The sequence below is a fragment of the Topomyia yanbarensis genome, chromosome 3 (assembly GCF_030247195.1).
Source record: "Topomyia yanbarensis strain Yona2022 chromosome 3, ASM3024719v1, whole genome shotgun sequence".
NCBI lineage: Eukaryota > Metazoa > Arthropoda > Insecta > Diptera > Culicidae > Topomyia > Topomyia yanbarensis.
Window position 1 is genome coordinate 356,209,286 of NC_080672.1, and position 24,249 is coordinate 356,233,534.

A 24,249-nucleotide genomic window follows, 5' to 3' on the forward strand; every position below is an offset into this window, starting at 1 on the left:
ATTATGCAAAGAGTTGAGGGATAAATGTTAAAATGACCGAATTATTAACAGAAGAGAGTGTAAACAAAGAGAGTAACTAATTGCAGATATGACGCTTTGAAAAAACGCTCAAGAAATGTTAAATTTTCGAGGAACTGGTGCCGACAAAGTTGCGAGTAAAGTGTTGGGAATATAAACAAACGCTGAAGGAGTAGAATTCCCATTTATTTTATTAATATGTTAATGCTGGTCACCCTACCATTAGTGGACCATCTCTACAATGCTATTGAGTTCTTGTCGACCGGTCTCACGAACACTGATGCTGTTTCTTGGTTGAAAACAATCCCATTTGCTTTTCCCGTCTTTGTTTGTTATTTTTCGCCAGCTAGTGATGTAGTATTTGTGTTATGTGACGTGTATGTACGTGTAGGGGAGACTGAGGAGACTTGATCCCCGGGGAGACTTGATCCCATCATTGTAACTCAAAGGCGGAGCAGAATACATTAATCGAATATACTATAAAGTTGCGTAGTTTTATCTAAACATAAATTTCATTAACACAGCAAAAAGAAATTGGACTTTTGTGTAACCGAATTTTTACCGATTGAAAAAAAAGTCTCAGAAGAACTGAAGAAGATTTATTTTTCAAATTTTCAAACTTTTATAAAATTGATAAAATCACCCACTACATACTCTACTTTTGCATACAGAATTACAGGAGAATGTCAATGATATGAATATGTTATGATTAAGCTGATTCTTTTGTTCAACTATATTTTTACTAAAATTTGCTGAAATAGATGCTATGGGTTCACTTGATCCTTTCAAATTCGTGGAGATTTGATCCCCTTCGCCATACTTCATACACACCACTGAAAATAACCAAATTCACACCAGAACAATTGAAGTCATTGTTGTCATAAAAATGTCAAAAATGAACGCTTCATCGTAAAGAAACATAACTGTAATTGTTTACTACAGTATACGTAGCCGAGGTGTACACATTTTTTTCTATGTGTACATCAGCTGTCACTTTTTTCGGGCAAACAAGAAGAATGAAGAAGAAAACAGAAGCGCGTGGTCTCATACTTCATTCTGATTGGTTGGTGATGTAAACATTTGCTTTTTTGTGATACCGGACGCCATACTCATTTTTACCACGTGCTTACAAGCTTCGTTTCGATTTGTCGGTTTGTTGATTATGTGCTTCGCGGTCCTGGGCCGCCATGATCAATTTCTCTAGCAAAAAACCAACACACTCAATCTTGACGAATGTGAACACCTATACTATAATGCATCTCGATACGTAGCAACCATTCATCCCACATATGACGTTCCTCAACCATAATAAAGACAGCTTTCAAATAATTGAACGGAGATTTGGGGAATTCGTAAAAAATCAGCTGAGAGATGCGTAATATGTAGTAACAAAAATAACAATATCTAATCATAACAATTTAATCAATACTACAATCCATTTATAAAATTGAATGGGGTAATGTACCCGTTTTTGCCCTATTAAGAAGGGTACCACATTATTACTACAATAATTTTATTATTTCAGCTTCTTTGATTTGTTATTAAGGTCCATTTTTTTATTTCGATTATAGAGGTTTTAACGTTAAAGTCATTCGCCTCTTATTAAGAGCCAATATAATAACCAAATTGTCTTGAGAATGGTGAAAATCTTCTGTTTGAGCGCAGCAAAATCTCTAATCGAGTACCCCCATTATCGCAATACCATTTGAGTCAATGCGTTGAGCAAATATGGCAGACGCTGCTCTAACCAAAGGCTTCAGATGGGTAGGATGATAGTAGAAACAGGGCAAAAATAGGCTTATTACCCTACATGCTCTTTTAAACACGTTTTAATAAAGGAATCAAGTGTCCCCAAATTAGGGATCGAGTCTCCACTAATCTAAGAATTTTCCATTTTTTTGTTGTTTTCCAGAAATGCTCATAGCTCATGTCCAGTATAATATTTCCATGTAATTTTTTATGATTATTAGTCATCCCTAGAAACAATATAAAACTACAAAAAAATACATAGTTTTTTATCATTTCACGGAGTTGGACTGAAAAATAAAAAAGGGGATCAAGTCTCCTCAGTCTCCCCTACGTACGTAGAAAAGTCTATTATAGAAGCGTGAGTCTTTGCGGCTGTACGGAAGTAGGCTCGTAGGTTTTGGCGTTCCTGGAAGCGCTCGTTTGATTCCAAATTTTTAAGATCAAAAGCTGTTCGCTTCGGCGTTGTTTCAGTGCTTCCTCGAGCTGTTATATTTAAGGACCTGGCAAGAGAAAAAAAATTATCCTTTGCGATGAACTTTATCCTCACAAGGGAATCATCGGGGTCGAACTCCTCTTAAGCCAAGAGAGCATAATCGAACAGACAGACGAACCTCGTTGAACAAGACGGAAATAGGCAAAGGTCACCCGGATACGAGTTTGTAGGTACATGTGTTGTCCCGTTTTATGCAATTGCCATTTAAAATCTTAGCTGACTGGATCAACAGCCAACCACGTGCTTCAGAAGATCCATGCATGAAAAATTTGAAACGGTGACCACACCATCGATCTGAACCATGTGGGCGGGTTTGCAGACGTGGCAGTCCTTCATAAAATACTTATTGTCAATAGTTGAATTTGCTTGCTTTGGGCAAGATATCACCATTCTGGGCGAATTTTCGAGACATATGTTATCTTGATCTTTGATCCGAAAGAACATCAAATATGGTCCGACTGAGTTCAATGTGTATAGTGTTAAACGGGAAGTCGGAGTTTTCGATGAGGAATGTTGTTCAACATCCATTGGATGCTAACGATTTTCTTAGAAAATGGCGAAAAGTGTGTGTAAAAACTTTTAAGAACAACAGATCATTAAAGCACTTTTGTTTCGATCGCTTGCGCGAAGTAATGGGTGGGTAATGTCATATAAGCACCTTAATCAACAATCCACCAACCAGGTCATAGTTCCCAAAATCAAAAATGTCTTCTCAGTATACTGGTCTTTATATACAATACTGTCTTCTAAATAGTGTCAACTATTTATATTTCAAGCTTTGGCACGGTACTTTACATCCGAAATATATGAAACAGTGGTGATGAAACAAATATTCAAAAAATTCTTCGGATTTTTTGTATGATAGAGGTGTGGCAGGCCCCCGTTTGATTTTTAAGTCGTGTCGTCGACCAGGAGAAAATAACTGGCTATTGACCCGAGCATACTATTTTCTGGTATCATACCTGGTATTAATTGAATATTAATAGCTGAAGAGACTTAAGAAACATTCTTCAATACATGCTTAATACCTCAATGAGGTATATTACCTTATGTTAGTATTATTTATGTATTCCAGCGTTTTTTACAAATACCAAATTAATACCTTATTGAAACCTCTATTTTTCGTGAATTAAACGAAATGTTTCGTTTGCTTTAATAAGTGTTTGTGTATATTACGAACGATTCCGTTGCTCGCACATTCATTTTCGTTCGTTTTAGAAATGTGTTCGTATTTATTAGCATATTATTTTGGCACTGCTCTTGCAGAATATAGAACGATCTCGGTTTCTTTGTGAATTATCCAGGAAGAGAGAAAAATTCAAATTTATTCATGCAAAACTAACGAACAGTTCGCGATGGCTCAATGTGCCGGTAACTTGCGGTAAATAATTCGGGCAATTTTTCTCCGAAATGTTACATCGAGTTTCAGGTCGTGTGGTTGACTTTACTGAACCCGATCGAATTCGTACTGCTTTGCATTCTGGATCAACTGGAAGCGAAAGATGTTCGGGAAATCTTCCTGAAAGAGGCGGACACGGGTACGGTTTTTGACTATTTGACTGTCATGATGATCAACAATTATCTGACGTATAGCAACAATGACATCATATTCTACCTCTACCTCTACTGGAGCTCTTTTGACGTTGACGATTTGACGAATGGGAAAATCCAGTAAATAATTACTCATTATTGGACAGACCATGATACGTTTCTGATTAATTGTTTATCTGTTCTGACATTGCTCGAGGGGGTGCGACGTCCAACAGAGCTGTCTACTCGATCCAACATCAAACGAATCGGAGCAATGAAAGATGTTTGCAGGACAATTTTTTCTGTTCGCAGAAGCAAAGCAAATCATTTATTGACAAAATCCACCGCTGAATTGATAAACAAACGTCTTGTAGATTGCCTAATTTAAGGCGTTAAACCACTGTAAAAGCGTGGAATCGAATAGCGATATCATGACAGACGTATAGCTACAGGGTAAAAGTTAAAAAAAGTTGAGCTCCGCTAGCGAATGACGGATCTCAATAGTAGCATGCCTGTAATAACCTACGTACTTGGAACTATTGCGAACCAGAGCTACAGGTCCAAAGCCCTGGTAAAGGAGGATGGTTGTGATGATCTGGGCCGCGGTTACCACGTAAAGCAAAATAGGTTATAACCCCAAGTCCAAGGCGTGAAGCGACCCGTGCCGAGGGATGAGTGATCGAGGGGGTGAAAAAGATGCTCGATCGTTAACGGAGCCTGTGGGCTACCTGGGTAACCCCCACAGTAAGCGTCCCTTACCACGTTACTGCGGAGCTCTGGTGTGGCGGACCTTTCTTTCTCGCGCGACTCGTGGGATCAATGAGCGACGTGAAAAACAAAAACAAACAAACAGAGGTGTCGAACCCCTTTGCTAAAGGTGGTTTGATGAGGTCTCCCCTAGGGTTGTGGTACCGGTAATACTGGTACCGAAAATCCCGGGAATACCGGCCCATTTTTGGTACCGTAATACCGGTACTGAACAAAAGCCAGTACCGGTATTTTCGGTACCATACCATTTTTTTATGAAAAATATGTGGACCTGTTTCAAAATATCGGTCTGCAAGATGACTTTTGATTATATTAATTACCTTCTAGATATATCGTTGATCTAACACCTTTGTGGGGGAATGAGGTGGGGCCATGATCATAATAATTCTAGAAGTTATACATTGCCAGATCCCGTTGTACTGAACGGAATGTTCAAATTAGGGCACTATCTGTGAAATCGAAGAAAATCGCACCGCTTAGCAGTTATCGATTTCAAAGTGGCCTAGATTTTGAAATAAAAAAGGTGTTGCATACGAAAAATATTTTCTGCTGAAATGAGTCATGCCATACCGAAGCAATTAAAAACAATAAACATGTTTTTTGATCAGCCCAAACAATCATCTGAGAATAAGGTCATCAGTTTAAGCATTCAATTTCACTTTGAAGCTTTTTTCGATTTTTTTTAAAAAAAATTTCGAGTACCGGTACTTTACCGGTACTACCGGTACTGAGGGCTTCAGTACCGTAGTACCGGTTCTCGACAAAAAGGGTCGGTACTGCGAACCCTAGTCTCCCCCCAGTGGGGAGAGTAATGGAGCGACGAGGGCTGTATCCGACAGCACCAGTGACCCCCCAGCAGTGGTATAAAATAGCCCTACCAACGCGCTGGACGGGACACTATACGCGAAGCGTAAAGTGGTGGAGCAACTCGATACTACAATCGAGCTCATTAACGCGAAGCAAAATATCAGCAAGGAGCTGAAACAGAGCCTGCTGGTGCTCCGGAAGGCTGTTCGTGTCGCAAGACAGCAACAGCAGGCTTACGCCAAGAGGGTGGAGTGTGGAGAAAAGTCCGACAGAGGAACCCAGACTGTGGCCTCCAAGAGGGAGGGAAGGGAGAAGGCCGACATAGGTACCCAGACAGGGGCCTTCCCCTTCCCCTTCTATGGAATAGCCAAGTCGCTCGAAGCGGCGGCTGAGTTCCCCTCGAAGGGTAAGGGGCAAGGGCAAGACGGCGTCGAACGCGAAGCGCCCTAGGAAGTCACCAGGCGAGGGTGCAAAAACCGACACCATACGGCGTGTAACCGTCACGGCCAAACGCACCAATACAGGTGAAATGCTTTTGGTGCTGAAGCGAGGCGCACAATCCAGTGTTGTCTATAAGGTCTTGGCCCCATACTACATACGTGATTCGCCGGCCCTGCGTCTTAAGTTAATTGCAATAAGTTGAAATAAAACATCTGTGTATAAAGTTATGCTTCACCATTTTCATGTAACTTTACATCTGTTAACACCTGTTCACTTTTAGCAGTCCTTCAATCCAATAGTTCCTAAGGGCAGTCCTAAGATGGCCCTTGGTGTTGGTTTTGAGGAGGACATTGATGTCGGTGAGTTCATAAACTATGCAACACTACTAACGTGTGATTACGTGATACAATAGAAAAGTGAGAAGCGCGCAGACGCATGAACCACGAGCTGTTCCAAGTCCACAAACATGCAGAGATTGGAAGGCTGATAAAATGCGGCAAACTACAGTGGACTTGGGATGTAGCGCGAATCGACAGAGAACCTGGAAGAGGTCGTCGACTGCAGAGCATGCTCTAATCCAGTTCTGGGTTCAAGTAAGGAAAAGTCGCGTGCGACCGGCGTACAGACTAGAGCTGATTGAGGAACCTGAACATTTGCCATTTATTCGGTCATAATTTGGACAACTCGTATTCTTTGACCATGATGATGATGATTATGATGACTACCAGCTCCATAAGGAAATGTCTTGAAATACCATGCGGCTCCATTGTTTCAAAACACATTCTATTCCTCCAAAAGTAGCACCCGCATAAAGAAAAATGACAAACAGAAGACACCAAAACAAGGACTTAACCTAAACGAATAAATAAAACAAATCAACGAAAGTATGCTTATTGTTTTACTGATTTTATTTTCAAAAAAATAATAGCAATAAAGTAAGAACCGTTTGTGGATTCCCTCGCACAAGCGATCGTTAATAGTTATTGTTGTTGTTGTTTTGTAACAAAGCAAACAGGTTCTCTAGCTTGTTGTGATTTGCTCTTTTTTGCTTTGTTTGCTCTCGTTTACAATCAATGTTTTCTTCCAGCTAGAGAAGGAAGTCCTTACACAGGTAATTTGAAGAAAGAAGAAAGAAAATATACAATTATAAAGAAAACAACGGTTCTGCTTTCCTAGCTCCGCTGGCCGGTGTGTGTGTTGGGTTGGGTTGGGTTCCGAGGGAAACACTTTTAAGTAGTTTCTTGTATGGACAGAACAGAACGGAAACTAGCCAACGTTTTGGGATAGGAATAGACAGATATAATTTAGAGTGAAAACAGGAATAAATTTATGGTTTAACCGTGTCTGCGTTAAGCTCGATAGAACTAGAAGACGTAAGGAAAAAGAAGATCAAATCGTAAATATTATCTTCAATGTTAATAATTAAAAATCAACACCTAACCGTTTTTTTATTAGTGTATGCAATGAAGAAAAAGAAGAGAAAAATAGACACTTTTGATGATGATGTTTTTCGCTACGCTAGAGAAATGATGATGCTGTGATTTTCGTGTTCGGATAACTAGGTGCAATTTACTAGCAGCTTTTGCCCTTATCTGCTCTACATAAGAATAACAATTTACAAACAAAAACTCAATGAAGCTTTGATAGGCTAAAAACAATGACATTTTTCGTTTCGATAATAGTACAAATAAAAAAACAAAGGAGGGTCGTTTTTGTTTTTTTCTTCTTCTTTGATTTGACAGTTTTATGTGGGGTTTGCGAACGCTACGAATGGATGGGTTACTTTGATCTACTGTACAACTACAAGGTAAATTTTACCGGTAACATATTTTCACAATTCTTTTTTTTTTCTACAGTCGAGTGAGTGAGTGTTTGTGTATATGTTTATGGGTTACGCTTCAATCAATTATTCAATCAATCAATCAATCAATCAAACAACGTTTGTTTTGCTTCGACCTTATCCATCGAAGGATAAAAATAGGGACGTGTGGGATTCTCTCCAAACTCGTATCGCTCTCAGTTTTGTAGGTAATATACTTTATACACAGGCTTTCAGAGGTTTTGCGTCCCTCAATCAACTTGTTTGTTTTGATTAGTTTTTTTCTCTTCTTTGTTCATTAATTACTAATAATATTGTTTTCACTATCGACTACAGGTTCTCTTTCAATCTTGGTACTATCACTAAGGTTTTTTTTTTGAATCAGACTACTAATGGTTGTTTTTTTATTTTGCTTGCTTGCTTGCTTGCCTATTAATCTTTTTCACTAATCAACGATTCATGTTTCGTTTCCCTTTTCTAAAATCAGCAATAATTAACATGCGCGTTATGTTTTCACTTTTATGCTTGCCTCACTATTCGGACATTCTACGGACTTTGTTATGTTTTCTCTTGTATTTCTACAGTGTTTCGAAGAGCGACTTCAAAGCGGCTTGGCTACTGGGGAAGGCTACCACCGGCGCAAAATTAAAGAATCAAAGACAATCGGAACTCTTAGAGGACAGCTGCTCGGCAATTCTGTAAGTTCAGTTTCATTCCAAACTAGGAGTAGGGCGGAGTTTGGCAAATAAATTATCTAACGTAGGATTTTACATAATCAACTTTTCCAATCGTTGGTTTGTTTTCTTTACAATCATGTGGTTCACGATAAATTCTTCATTTTATTTTTTTGCCGTGCGTGCTTTGTGTTTGTAAATATAATATAATTTCTCTTTGTTTTATTTGCTCACTAATTTCTCACCATTATAGGCTATATACAGTTCAATGACAAGTTTTGCACTAAAAAAATCGTTCTACGTGGTATTTTGAAACGATCCTATCTGTCCCTTTCCATACAGTACAAGTCGGCATGATTTAGTTTTAAATAAATGAGAAAGTGTTGCTGCGACGTTTGAGGACAAGGAGCAGCTTTTTAATCATAAACTTGAGCATGTAATTTACTTTTCAATCGAAGTACAATTTTCATTGTTCACAATGTTATTACAAATATAAAGAAAATTATTGTAGTATAATAGTTGAACAATAAAATTCACACGAGACCGATTACCACGTCCACTCATTCAATAGCAAAAGGGACAGACTGGAAACTAAAAGAAACAACCGGATCCAAGCCTGACGCTAGATGTTCTATAGATTCTATTTGAAACAAGTTGTAAGTATATCTTGGAGTAACTTTCGTTTACAACTTGCGGTTTCGGGGATAGATTTATGCTAGTTGCGCGCGTTTGAATTTATTTGAATGAGTGTCAATTCAGCGTTTAGTTGTATCAGCGTTGTCAGACAGTTTTATATTATATCAGTATAACTTTTCATAAAAAATAGGCATTTATCGGTATGCAAACTAGTGGTTACAACAGGCAAGCTATTTGTGGTTAATAATAGTTACTTTTTAATGCATAATAGAAGCTCAATCGGTTTCAGCACTTAAGCAAGAATTTTGATAGAAATAAGACGTATATTCGAATCAGTTTCTAAACCATTGCATTGGGAAAGCTGAGGGCATTTTTCAAGGTGGTACTCTCTTGCAACTTATAATCCATATCTAATACAAGAAGTCTTATTTTAAAAAAAATCGGTGTTGATTACTATAAGATTTAGAAGCTACATTGGTGTATCGGTATTGAGTTTAAAATCGGTATAAACACCGATAAATCGTTATTTCTGGCAACGCTGAATTGCATTAACGCACCAACTTGCTATGCACGCGATATTAAGATAGGGTTGGAACATTTGGAAGCGTACGCCATTGGCAGCCAAAATAGTCGATATGAACTCAAAAATGGCCCTAACAAGGAAATGGAAAAATCGTTGTTATGTCAAACATATTTTGGCTAAACAGACGACAATATCCGTCAGTTTCATATTTACCAAACATAAAGTATGCTATTTGATTGAACATGAACAGATTTATTAATTTTAATTGATCACAATTTTATCGATTTTGTGTAGAATAAACGAACAATAAAAACAAACATTTACCATAACAATCCATAAATAGACTGAAACGAATGCGTAGCTCTCGCATACCAGGCCAACACCTTTCCTCAAACGCTTTGGGGCTAAAACAGTTAGTTCCGTCGACGCTTCATCGACATACGATCATTCCCAACCCATGATTCAAACCGTAGCCTTGATATACATTACGCCAGTGACGCATAGCTATCTGTTTGAGCCTCTGTACTCCACAAGCGTTACGTGCGTTAGCATCTTGCCACCGACAGTGCCACCTACAGGCCAGCACTAGTAAGCCTCCTCGAAACGAACCACACAGGGCTATACTCGACGTATAATCGATAATCATTGCAATTTCCCCGGATTTTCCTCTATCCTTTCACTATGTTGAACAAATCAACTAAACTATTTCTTCTTCCTTTAATTTTATCTCATCTACGTTTACTATAACAAACCAATCGAGCGAAAAAAAAAACACTAACAACTAACCGCAATGGTTTTGCATGCTTTACCCACCAAACGGTCTCGGTTATTAGCTGCCTGCCGCCATTCTCAACTTCCTGACCCCTCTCTTCACTATCTAGGATTCGCGTTTGGACGCCCACACACACGCGCGCGCGCACTTAACTCTAGAATCGTCCTATTTAAAAATTAAATAGCTGCACTACACCAGAGAAACGAAAACAAAGGAGAAAAAAGTCCGTAACTGTAACTATGTATGTATGCATGTATGTTTGTATGTATGTATGCTCATATGTATGTACGCGGTTGCTGATCCTTAAATTGCATTGACTGAACACGCCCTTTATCGTACAACATATCTCGTCCGTATCGGTTACGCCGAGTTTAAATCGAATGAATAAACAAATAACAGTTTGTTGCTCCGCTATAAGGTTAAAATCATGCCGGTGTGATGTGTTTTTTTTTTTTCTATGTGTGTGTAAGTGAGTCTGTAAGCGCTGCCCCAACTGTCGTCTCATTGTTTCTCTCTTTAAACTAGTTTTCATTTTATTTAATTAAGCTATCACTATTGTTCTCAGAAGCCGCCATGTGGTGTGTGTGAGTGTAAGTCTGTTCTTTTTGTTTATATATCTGTTCGCTACTTTTTGCTGCTCTGCCTCTACTCGGAGTGAGTTTTGTCAACAACTCTACTGGAACAAAAAAGTAAATCAACACTTTTGTTGTTCTATACACTGCCTAGCTTGCTTTGTTTTTTTTTTTTTCTTTTTGGTAACGATGCTGTTGCTGCTGCCGCATGGTTGTGTTGTTTGCTTTCATTTTGTCCTACTCTCCCGTTCTCGCGCGCACCGTTTTTCAATCAAACTAAAACGTTGTTGTTACTGCTGCTGCTGCTGATGCCGCTACTGCTGTTGCTGTCTTTTTTTTTGTCATCTACTGATGCTGGTGGCTTACGGGTAGTTGCACTGTACTAGCTTGTTGTAGTAGCTGTTGTTTGTTGTTTTTGCATTTGCTGTTGTTGATGTTGCTGTTGTTGTTGGTTTTTTTGTTGATGGTGATCATGGTGGACGTGGTGTGATAAACTAGGGATGCGTTGAGTTAGGATTATACCTCTTGATATTTGGATAGGCGGGCACGTAGTTCCATGTTTTCCTGTTTCAGTTGTTCCACTTCTCGGTGCAGGTTCATGTTCTATAATAGACAAAAAACGTGATGAATTTTTTCATTCAAGGTTACGAATAATGAGAATCATTTTCATCCGACGGTGGGGTTGTTAACTATTTACTTAAATGTAGGTGGCTTGACAAGAACACCAGCAAATGTATGATACTTTTTCTAAATTAAACTTTTCAGTTCCCATGTTGTTTTTATTCTACCCTTTCTAAATTTAATTAAAAAAAGAGTGCGGCAGAATTTTTTAAAACTTTCCAGAAATTGGATTGAATTTGTTTTTAATTACCCAGAATCAGATTGCCTCGCACTCGCCAGCAATTGGCTTTGTCATTTACCAATAAAACTCGGATGGCCAAGAAATTTTGAAAGATGAATAAACGTGATAAAATCATCCAAAAATCAACAAAAAAGCTTCAGGCTGTAATGCTAAGTGACCTCACTTACAGTTAGTGACATGGACAAAATAATAAGACCACTGCGGCGTTGACATTTCTTTTAGCAACCCTGACCATAACACATTATGATTGAAATTATGTCATCTAGCGGTGGACACTAGTAATGATTTATCAATGAACATTACAGACTTTCTACCAAGAAAAGTAATGTGACGCAAATAGATTGGATAAAACCACACTACATAAAAATAGAACCTAATTGGTTATCTGATCATAATTTCGTTATTTCCCAAATTTGTTCAGTCTAAATTCAATTTTATACTCTTAAATGCCAATAATGGTGCCGGCCACGTCTTTACAGTCAGCGAGGAAGGAAGGGAATGCCAGTGTAACAAACGTTGTTATGCAGACCTTGCATCTCAACGTTTGCCACGAAAGAAGTTCTTGTTAGTAGGATGGGGTAGAGTTACACAAATGATAAGTGATACGATCTATGCAACTCTCATGAGTTATCATGTGTATATTGCTCTGTGCAGCTGGCTGCCGAAAATTCATGATCGATTCATCTTTTGTAATGATTGAAAATGCTCGGTTTGTAAAAAATCAACTTAACATAAGCGACAAGCTCCGGACAGCTGACAGTCGGAAGTGTTCCTTATGTTTAATTAGGTAAAACGGCATGTGAACGATTTAATTATTCTTTTTTTTTCTCCGACGAAATACGAAATTGCAACAATATAATGAAAAGTGTTTGCATTTACTGACATTTATTGAAATAGATATGTAATGTCCATGTTATCCAAGTCTTTGAATACGAATATTATTTATCGTGTATTAACTTTACTATTATTAGTACAAGAAATAAAATGACAATAATGTATTGATCTCTTTCTCCGTGAAAGTTTGAACAAGGTGTCGATTCTTATATTATCATTATTCGCGCGGTGTTATGCTATTAACCTGTATAAAATAAGTACTACCGAAATACCTGAAACGACTAACTTTGTAAGTTGATTGATTATACAACCGATGACATACGCGAGTTTTTTATGCTAATTACTAGAACACGATTGGAGTCAATGCGAACGAAAAGAAACTTTAATTTAAAACAACAATGTGCCCATGAATAGAGCAAATGCAAGAAAAAAATACGGGACTCTTGGTTTTTTCCCCTTTCACGTCAATAATGCAATAATATTTTTATACCGCTGAAGAATTGTGTTTAACATGACATTCGATAACATAGTGCATGAACTACTCCAAAGTATATGAAAGCAATCAATAAAATGGGAGCAGTTATTATACCCGATTGATGATTTATTGAACTTAAAAAACCAAAGATTATGACAATAATACATTTGTTTTTCCTGCTGATATGACTACCGCAAATTGATAACTTGATTGTTCTCGCGAATTGTCAATTATCAATCCTCATACACGATTAAAAGTCATCATTCCACAGAGACAAGACCATGCGTAATACCTACGCACCCCAAATGCGCAGTGAATTAGTTCCCTAGTTGATCAAATAAACACTAAACAAGCAAAAAAGTAGTATGCTCAGTAGGTTGTCCCAAAATGACATCATGTTAAAAAAGTCATCGGGCTCACTTCTTAAATGAAAGGTTAGGGTATTAAGACCACTTTCTTTTTCGGAGTGAGTTTGCTAAAACGCTTCCTACTGGTGGCGACTTTTGATTTTTTCAAAAATGGGCCGATTTTGGATAAAATTTCAAATTTATTCCTGTTGAAGCGGTCCTGCATTGTCTTAGATATTTTTTCAGCATTTTTTGTTTTTCTGGAGATCCAAACGGAGAAGTTTGGTTAGTTAGTTTGTACAAATTTTGAATTATAGGAGCGGCAGAGCCATTAAAACTTAATAAAAAGTGAAATGGTGCTTTTCAGTATTTTTTCTTCAAAACTGGGTATCTACAAAATTTTAAAAGTACAGAAAACACTTTATATAGTTGAGCCGAATGCAGGGACGTAATTTTGCTGAAGAAAGTGTATAGCTACGGCCAATGGGGTATAAGTTATTTACGTTTTTGTTAAATAACCTTTTGACATTTTATGATATTCCTAAAAAATAACACTGTTCTATAAAATAAAACAACTTAAGTGGGCTTAGTCCGCATATTATTTTTCGGAAAATAAAAGCAAAATGATGAAAAGTGGCGTTTTTCGCTTGTCTTTAGTACATCAGAATCGGTTTTTATGAGCATTTGACGATTTTTTTAAAAAAATATTTTCTACACTAATAGACACCTAGCGGGTTTGAAAATCACTAAAATTGAACAAATATATCGAGTTAATGTCAAGTTATGGCGTATATTTGAAGGCTGAATTGATTAACGTACTTACATTTTATATATAAAGTCTTATTTTCATGTTAGGAACTTTGAAGTGGAGAAAAATTCAGAAGAGTGAGATGAGTGTTGAAAAACTGATATTTACTGTTTAGATCACATAATTCCGAAATAGTCAAATTTGGGGCAAATATTCTCGAAAAAGTTTTACAACAGAATACAGCGCGTCTTCTGACACAATCGTTTTGTTGAAGATGCCTCCTAGAAGGAATTATGGAGAATTAACTCTTCAAAAAATAATTAGAGACTTGGCGTGATTAGCAAAGTTATTATTTTTATAATTTAAGTTACAAAAAATATCATCAGATGCTCATTAAATCTCGTCCTGACATACTAAAGACGTACAGAAAACGTCATTTTTCATAATTTTCCTTCTATTTTACGAAAAAAAAATGTGTGGTCAAAGCACATTTGAACTGATTTACTTTCTGGAACCGCGTTATTTTTGATAAATTGCTAAAAATGTCAAAGGTTATCTAACAAAAATTTAAATAACTCATACCCCATTAGCCATAGCTATATACTTTGTTCAGCAAAATTACGCCCCTGAATTCGGCTCAACTATATAAAGTGTTCTCTGTACTTTTAAAATTTTGTAGATACCCAGTTTTGAAGAAAAAATACTGAAAAACACCAAAAAATTCACTTTTTACTAAGTTTTAATGGCCCGCCGCTCTTATAATTCTAAATTTGTACAAACTAACTAACCAAACTTCTCCGTTTGGATCTCCAGAAAAATAAAAAATGCTGAAAAACATCTAAGACAGTTCAGGACCACTTCAACAGGCATAAATTTGAAATTTTATCCAAAATCGGCCCATTTTTCAAAAAATCAAAAGTCGCCACCAGTAGGAAGCGTTTTAGCAAACTCACTCCGAAGAAGAAAGTGGTCCTAATACCCTAACCTTTCATTTAAGAAGTGAGCCCGATGACTTTTTTAACATGATGTCATTTTGGGACACCCTAATGCTCAGTCCAAATAAATGTCAGCTCGATTGGTATCACCCGACGGATACGCACTTTCTTACAATGCCATCAAATTAAAGAACATTTAAAATTACACTCGACAAAATATGTGCAGTTCTGAATATAATAAAATGAAGACTACTTAGTTATTTGTTATTTGGAATAAAAGAAAGATCGGAAAAAATGTCTTTCTTCTTGGTGGTTCATTTTCAAAGACAGCACTGTTGATGAATCACCCAATAAAAATAGGTGATTAGGGACGCGGACGATAATAGCTGACCACCGCGTATTTTTATTTTGAAAGACTATAGTGAAATAGGGACCGAATATGTCATTTTCGATAAAGGAAGAGGTTTTGAAGAAAAACAAAACTGGTAAAGGAGGACAAATCGCGGCGAGATATTGCTGTCGTGATGATCCGAAACTACGTGTAGCGACTGGACCCCCAGGAAAACTGCTACTGTTGATTCATAATAAACAACTTTCCACTATGGATACATTCATACCAGCATCGAAGATCAAATCAATATCACTTCGTCAAAAGGGCTAATGAGATTTTTGTAAGCAAGCTAATTTCGCTCATTATTTCGATGTCGAGATGAATTTCATTAAAGATACACATGAATCAACATCTTTACCCTTGGTAGAATCAATTTCAAATGTCTTCTGTATTGAAATTATAAAAAAGAAATCAGCAAAACTAAAGTTTGCTTACAAATATTATTAGCCCTATTCAAAATTTGATATGGAAATAATCAATGTAACTCGGAACTCTCTATAGAGGCGGACATAGCCTAGTTGGTAAATTGATTACCTTGTACGCAGCTCATCTGGGATAGAGATTCTTCTAAACCGATTTCTCTATACCACAAAAAAGAGGCAAGCAACCGTAAGGTTAAAACCTCTATGATCGAAACAAAAAAATCAAAAGGAGCTCCCAAGGAAGCTAGACTAGACCAGTAGAGAGACACCTGAAGACCCCACTCCAGTTCGCCTAAGAACAACAGCAGTGGTTCCGAAAATTAAGAAAAAAAAAGTGCCAGAACATTCTATTATCAGATGAGACAACGGTGTGACATGTAAGATTTGATCAAGCACGTCATTTTTAGCTAGCTTATTGAATGCGACACAGTTTTTACTTCGGGGCTGTACAACAAGACCAGTATACGGGGAAGACAGTATTGACGAATTTCGCGCCAACTCGAACAAATGTTGGCAGCACCCTCTCAGATTTTAATGAAACTTTCTGTACATGAGAATTTTGTCACAAAAAGCCACTTTGCATACTTTGTTTTTCCAAAATTGATCTAGACTGTCTCTTGAAAAGGGCCAAACTTTTTTTTTACCATTTTTTTCAAATGGCTATAGTCTGAAAATGACAAATCCTACAAAAAAAATTGTAAGAGTGATTTTCACAAAATTAGTGAATTTTTTGAATAATAAAATTATTGAAAAAATTCTTCATCGATTCCTACACTGAAAAAAATCGATTTTAAAAATTTAAAGTCGATTTACAATAACACCATTTTTGATTTGGATGAAATTTTGCTCTAAGATAGGTAATTATGTTCCCTACCTACCGTCAAAATTTCAATTTGGACACTTTCAAGGAAAAAAAGTTAAAATAAAACTTTTCCTTGTCCAAACTGTATTTTTTCTTCAGTGTATTTTTATCGAAAACTAAACCAATGAAAGTCATAATCATTTCAGAATCCATTTTCCCAACTAGTAGTTGCCTGATACGTGCAAAAAGTATCAGTAACGAATTTGGTATATATTCATAACAAACTTGAATGAAGACTGAAAGACTGGAAGACTGCAGTTCAGTTGTTCATCTCAAAAATGATAAATTTTATGAAACAATTGTCAAACTTTTCTAAATTTATTTTATGCCTGATAGAGCAGCAGCACAATACAAAAATAAGAAAAACTTCGCAAGCTTGTGTGGATTCCAGTCAAAGTATGAATTATGTACAGAATGACATTTTTTGCAACATTACATGTAGAAGGACCCTGTGATGATATTGGTGGCACTCTCAAGCGAATGGCAAAAAGACCCCATCTTGCTCGCGACTATGAAAATGCCATAACAAGTCCCCGAGAGTTGGGCAGTTGAACAAACTGATAAAAATATCAAAAATTAAATTTCTGCTACATATCCACTGAACACTAGAACAAAATGTCAGAAGAACTCGAAGAATTGTATAATAACGCCAAAACTATATCTGATACTCAGAAATTCCACAGTTTTGTGCCTATTCCTGGTGGCAAAGTAGAAGCGAAAAGGTATTCTAATTCAGAAGATGAACGAAAAATATTTTCCTTGTATAGAAATAATACAAAATAGCATGCATGAAGATAGTTTTAAGACAAATGTTCTATATAAAAATAAATAAATAATTATGTAAAATTCAATACATAATGTTGTGGTGGTTATTTATTTCCCTGATCCTTCCTCAGCACTAAACAAGAAAATAAAGAAGTAATTATGGAATATTTATTTAATGACATAAACTCTTTTCAATGGGATTCTTGATTAAGGGCTTACATACCTTTTTGGATAAAAGTGTCAAGAAAGTTTGAATTTATTTTGTTTGATTTCATTACATCGCACTAGTATTTTGGTAGTACATTTTTCAGTGAAATAAACAAGCATAAGTTTATAAAAATATATTGATATTTGGCGTAGTTATGGCTTTTTCCCCGAAACCCTTTTTTATTTAAGAGGTTTTCGGTGATCCCGGTGATCATCAAAAATCTCAGAACTCAAAAAAATGTATTAGTATATGAGTAATCCTCGTACCTTAATCCATTCATGCCCATGTTGTTTGTGGACAACAACGTTTTTAAACAGCTATAACTTTTGATTAAGGCGAGATTTGCTCATAAAAACAAGTAAGGCTCATAAAGCGGCATCTGTGACCTATTTGCGCAGCATTTCTCAAGTGTGTTTAAAAAAGTCTCGGCCAACTCCACTCAGATGGAATATAGTCTTCAGGATGTCCCTCATGATGTAATTAATTTAGGCATTATTCAATTTACTGACGAAGATATTCTAACTGCTATGAGAAAGCTAAAGTCTTCAACATCGGCAGGATCAGATGGTATTCCTTCCATTATAATGAAAAGATTATGTACGCCTTTAAGACTAATTTTTAACCAATCGCTGTCGCAATCAACGTTCCCCGTCTGTTGGAAAAAATCAGTTATGTTTCCGGTTTTTAAAAAAGGTGATAAGCAAAATGTTGCGAACTATCGTGGCATAACTTCACTCTGCGCTGGCTCAAAGTTATTTGAAATATTAGTAGGAAATGTGCTGTTTCGCGAGACCAGAGCATATATATCGAAGGACCAACATGGCTTTTTTCCTGGTAGATCGACAACTACTAATCTAGCCCAATTCACTTCGCTCTGTATTAAAAATATTGAACTTGGATCTCAGGTCGATACTGTATACACGGATCTCAAGGCTGCATTCGATCGTGTAGATCACTCTCTTCTACTGGCAAAGATGAAGCGGCTGGGCGCTTCGGATTATTTTATAGGGTGGCTTAAATCATATCTCGTAAATCGTTCTCTGTGTGTAAAATTAGGAAATAACGAGTCATACAGTTTCATCAACTTGTCGGGAGTGCCTCAAGGGAGCAATCTAGGACCGTTGCTTTTTTCGTTGTTTTTCAATGACGTTTGTTTTGTTATACCTCCTGGGTGTAGACTTATATATGCCGATGATCTCAAACTATTTCTTATTGTGCGGTCAATAGAAGATTGCAAGGAACTACAGAAACACTTAGATGCTTTTTGTTGTTGGTGTAATCGCAACTTGCTGGCTCTCAGCGTGTCCAAATGCTCCATAATATCTTTTACACGTAGAAAAAATCCAATACTGTGGAACTACACCATTTCCGGGGAATCGCTAGAGAGAATGACAGTTGTCAGAGACCTCGGTGTACTTCTGGACTCACAACTGACATTCAGAAATCATTACTCTCATGTTACAGCACAGGCAAATAGAAATCTCGGTTTCATTATAAGAATCGCCAAAGAGTTCACTGATCCATATTGTTTGCGGGCACTCTACTTTTCACTTGTGCGATCTGTCTTGGAAGCTTCAGCACCCATTTGGTGTCCTTACACAAGCATTTGGATCAACCGAATAGAAGCAGTGCAGGCAAGATTCCTCCGTTTTGCTCTTAGAACTCTGCCGTGGCGTAACCCAACAGAGCTACCACCGTACATCGATCGCTGTCGTCTGCTCGATATGGAAACCCTAGCCAAAAGGCGGAACACATTTAGAGCAGTATTTGTTGGGAAGATATTAACTGGCCAAATAGATGCTCCAGATATTCTCTCACAAATAAATGTCAATGTGCCCCCGAGAAGTCTCAGATCGCATAACTTTTTAAGACTCGTGTTTCAACGCACCGAGTACGGTCAAAACGAACCCATTAGGGCGATGTGTAATGTGTTTAATAGTGTTTATGGCCATTTTGACTTTTCTTTATCTTGTGATGTTTTCAAAAATAGATTAAGAAGGTTGACTTAGATTTTAAGATTCATTTTTTGTAATATTTGTATTTTTTATTTATGTAATGCTGTGTACTATGTTATTATATTTTTTGTAGTGTGAATCCATTGTAATCAGGTGTGAATATATGAAAAGATAATGGGTTTTTACGCCCATTTGAGGATTGCTTCTGAAGTATATCCTGAAATGGGCTTTTCCCATTCAACTACATTTCATGTAGACCAACATAGGTCAGATGAAAAATAAGAATAAATAAATAAATAAATAAATGTGATTATTGCCTTTAATTTGAGTATGAACAGTTACAAGGATCAACTCTGGAACTGAAGTTTTTGCAATTAGTCTGATTGGATTCCGATGGAGCAGTGCTGCCAGGAACAGTTTACTATGACGACGGAAAATGATTTTTTCATATATCTTCATTATGGTGCAATATTATTGAAAACTGATAAAACTTATCAATTTAGACTGTCGTTGGCTACGTTTTCAACGTAATTGGACTATTGTAATTATTCTAGGAAAATTATATTGAGCATTCAAAGGTAAAAATTGGCCAGCTTCTAGCACTGCCGTGGAAGCATCTATCTTTATGAAAATAGGCTTTTCGTGTTTTTTGACCCAACCGTTTCCTAGGAAAAATAGTTTTGAAACCCTACATGCACTAGAAAAAAGTTGGTCATAAAAGGGTTAACTATTAGTTGAATAAATAATAGTTTTCCTCCTGCATTCGAGAACGTTTTTAGTAAAAAATCGCTGCTTTAAGCTCTAAAAATTGAATTAAAAACACTTATTCATAAAACAATAATTTATGCATAAAAAAGGAATCGTTAAAGTACGAGAAAAATTAATTACGATCAATTGATAAGAAAATTGATTGAGCAGATTTTCGGCAGTCGTGATCACGGAAAAACCGCTTTTAGTAAAACGACATTTCGAGATAATCGAGTTTAAAATTTCGAATTACCACTGCTCTTGGTAGACAAAGCGCGTTTGGAAGTGCTGGAACTTTCGATCTATTTCTCGGATCTCTTAAATATTTGGGAAAACATTCTCAAAGAGTTAAAGTATTAAAAGTATTAAAAAAATTTCTATGTTATGAAAAATGAAAAGGTATGTATCCCCTTAATAAAAATATACTTAGTTGCTAAATTAGACAATATCTTCTCACAAACTGAGTTTTACTGGATTTTGAGATGATTATGACTTTCATTGATTTAGTTTTCAATAAAAATACACTGAAGAAAAAATACAGTTTGGACAAGGAAAAGCTTTTTTCAAATAACTTTTTTTCCTTGAAAGTGCCCAACTTGAAATTTTGACGGTAAGTAGGGAACATAATTACCTATCTTAGAAAAAAATTTCATCCAAATCAAAAATGGTTTTTTTTGCCTTTCTCATATTTTTTTTGTAAATCGACTTTAAATTTTTAAAATCGATTTTTTTCAGTGGAGGAGTCGATGAAGAATTTTTTCAATATTTTTATTCAAAAATTTGACTAATTTTGTGAAAATCTCCCTTACAACATTTTTTGTAGGATTTGTCATTTTTAGTCTATAGCCATTTGAAAAAAATGGTAAAAAAAGTTTGGCCCTTTTCAATAGATCAATGTTGAAAAACAAAGTATTCAAAGTGGCTTTTTGTGACAAAGTTCTCATGTACAGAAAGTTTCATAAAAATCTGAGAAGGTGCTGCCAACTCTGAATAGGATTTGGCGCGAAATGCGTCTATTGCGAACTGCACTCTGGTTATATTGTTTACGTGCTGGTAGCAGACAGCATTTGGAAGTACAAGTTCAAAAAGATTGAGATTAATATATGCCCAATGAATTTCTGCAGACAAAAAAATATTACGGCAAATTTTATTATTTTATACAGCAAAACATATGATTCAGCTATATAGTTTAATCAACAGACCCTATGGTTGAAATATATTTTGGTTGCTTTCATGTAACTTTCAAATGGTTTACAATATCGCCTTGATGTCAAAGAGAAAGTTGCACGAAAATTTACGGGCCTTTTGAAAAACCTATTATTGTTGATGGAGAAACGCGACTAACTTATGAAAAGGTCGTAATAAAACAAAATAATTGTGTTGTTATAACAAAAGTTAAAATATCTCGAGAACTACTACATTTTAGAAAATTTTTGTTAAGAGCATTTCGATTTAAAATGGCGTTTAGAATCATATTCAAAAAGAAAATTGAATTTTTGACTGCAAATAGTAAGAATTATAAAAAAATGTCAAAAGTTGTTGTTAGGAAAACTTTTTTATTAAAAGCTTCTCCAGGATCCAAATACACTAAAAAAGTTTCTTTTACGTCTTTAAAACGACAAACGTTAAATTTTTGACATTTTTTTGATGGGATAACGCGAATAACTTTTAAAAAGAGCATAATTACACGAATTAATCGTTTAGAAGGAGCAAAATTTCAAATATCTCGAAAACAATCGCATTTTGGAAGATTTTTGTTAAATGTATTTTGATTTTAAATGGTGCTTAGAATTATATTCTGTAATAGAATTACAATTTTGTATGTCTATTAGTATGAAATTTAAAAACATGTACGAAGTTATTGTTAGGAAAACTTGTTTACCGATTTATTCTCCATCATGCAATCACATTCAAAATGTTTCTTTTCTCTTTAGGTTTTTGGTAACAAAACATAAAAAAAATAAAAAATGGGTTTTTTCGCAATTTAAATTTTTATCATAAATTTTTGTTTTTTATTGAAAAATGACATAACATTTTTTTCAGTGTATATTTTTTTCAGACAGAAGTATTCATTCCCTGTAACTCGTTCTCAGATAGTTTTGCTGTATAAAATACAGTAATCGAACAAAAAAATTTTGAAATTCATGCACGTAGAAACGTTTACGCCCTTTTGAAAAATTACTCTTGTATCAAAGTATTCCAATTGCCAGAGAATATCATGGAGATTTATACAGCGAACACACCTGCAAAGTTTCGTTTGAATCGACGATGGTCATATTTTGCGGTCGGCCGGTTTCTCATGGAATCCCTCTACTGTGACAGATGCTAACTGTTCATTACAAAATAGTCCAAAATGTGCTCACTGATAACCATGATAAACATTCCAAGCAAAAGGGATTCAAAACGTGTCGCTGTGGGTAACTAGATGCGTAAACTGTGAACGAATGACGAAGCTGGAATTGCTAAGAGCAGCGTAGAATGTTCGCGAACGCTTATCACATAGCTACGCGAACCTCACAAAGTTTTCTGGACATATGAAAAACGCTTTTATTAAAAGATTTTTTATTAGTGAACCGCATTAGAGGTACCTTTGCTAAGTAATACTAGGAATTTGATCTAATATTAGAATAGTTCTGTTAACAGCGCGAATACAAAAAATCAACGATTATCAGATGTCCAATAGCTTGAGCTTTTGTGGTCACCCGAGGTTGCAATTTCGATATTGATCGGACCTAGCTAAAATTGAACATAGAATCCATAGACAATGCCTGGAAGTAACAAATCATCATTCAATGTACAACTCCTGGTAATCCATGGTTGTCTACTGATCAATACCAGCGCCGACCTGGTTCGTACGTGGATACTGCGCACACCACAGGAGGCTTTAGGCCATAACAACAAATAGCTTAAAAATGTCTAGCAATATTCTTAATTCAAACATTATTCATAGAGAAGACAAACAAACAAGAGGAAAAGCACCAAAAAATCTAATAAAAAAATGAGGATGGTAAATAAAGTGTGGCTACAATTAAAATGCAATGATTTTGAGCCTACCAGAATAAGCTGCAGCAGTACATGAAAGCTTTACTTTGCATCACGGACATACTGGCAATTTCACGCGCGCATCTTCGATTATTATTTTAGTTAATAAAAAGAGAAGTAAGCAGGGCTACTACCGATAGACAAGAAGAATGAGAAGAAATAATGTACTAATTTAATACACACAATTAGAAAGTCTAAATGGTGTAGGAAAAGAAGAATACAGACTAACGATTTACCATTCAATATAGGAGCAACTTTTTCGAAATTTCGGAAAAAAGCCATGTAGGCTTTGAAACGTTTATATCTTTTGTTGTACTGAGTGGAATTAAATAATTTCTTCGCCATTTTGTCGACAATGTGTGTAGCAATGTTGCATTATAATTCGGAATATGTGGTACATGCATTACTAAGGAAAGGATTTTGAAAAATTCATTCAAGTCATTCGAGAAGACTCATCCATGCTGTGAAGGAATAGAACACAAAAACAACAATTGATTTGCTTCTTCATAAAATGTTTTGTTGTAGCAACTTCGGGTCGGGTGCGTTCGTTGCACCAGGTTGCTTTGCCTCATTTTCGATGCATACAGGATGCTTCACATTTAAAGAAAACTTTCTTGTGAATGGAGAACAAACATTTCGAGACGCGCTTTTTCCATGTTCGCGAGCAACGAATTTCTTCCGTCCAATCTGAAGGGAGCATAAGAAGAAACTATTGGATTATTCTAAAAGAATTGTGAGCTGAGTAAAAAGAAGAGCTCTAATGACTTTCGGAAATCAAAACTTTTATTTGGACGCCAAATAATTTCAAAGCGCAGGCCAAGGTCTGATGTCAAAGTTAAAATACAAGTGTTAAA

General features: G+C 36.1%; 1 protein-coding gene across 11 annotated transcripts in view; it reads right to left on the minus strand.

Moving 5' to 3' along the window:
• Positions 1-6,691: 6,691 nt before the first annotated feature.
• LOC131692768 (hepatic leukemia factor) overlaps positions 6,692-24,249 on the minus strand; it is a 595,668-nt gene continuing 578,110 nt past the window's right edge. For all 11 annotated transcript variants that reach the window (XM_058980033.1, XM_058980036.1, XM_058980035.1 and 8 more), the window contains one exon: positions 6,692-11,405. In XM_058980033.1, the coding sequence (XP_058836016.1) occupies positions 11,319-11,405 (87 nt within the window). In that variant the 3' untranslated portion in view covers positions 6,692-11,318. The remainder of the gene's footprint in view (positions 11,406-24,249) is intronic.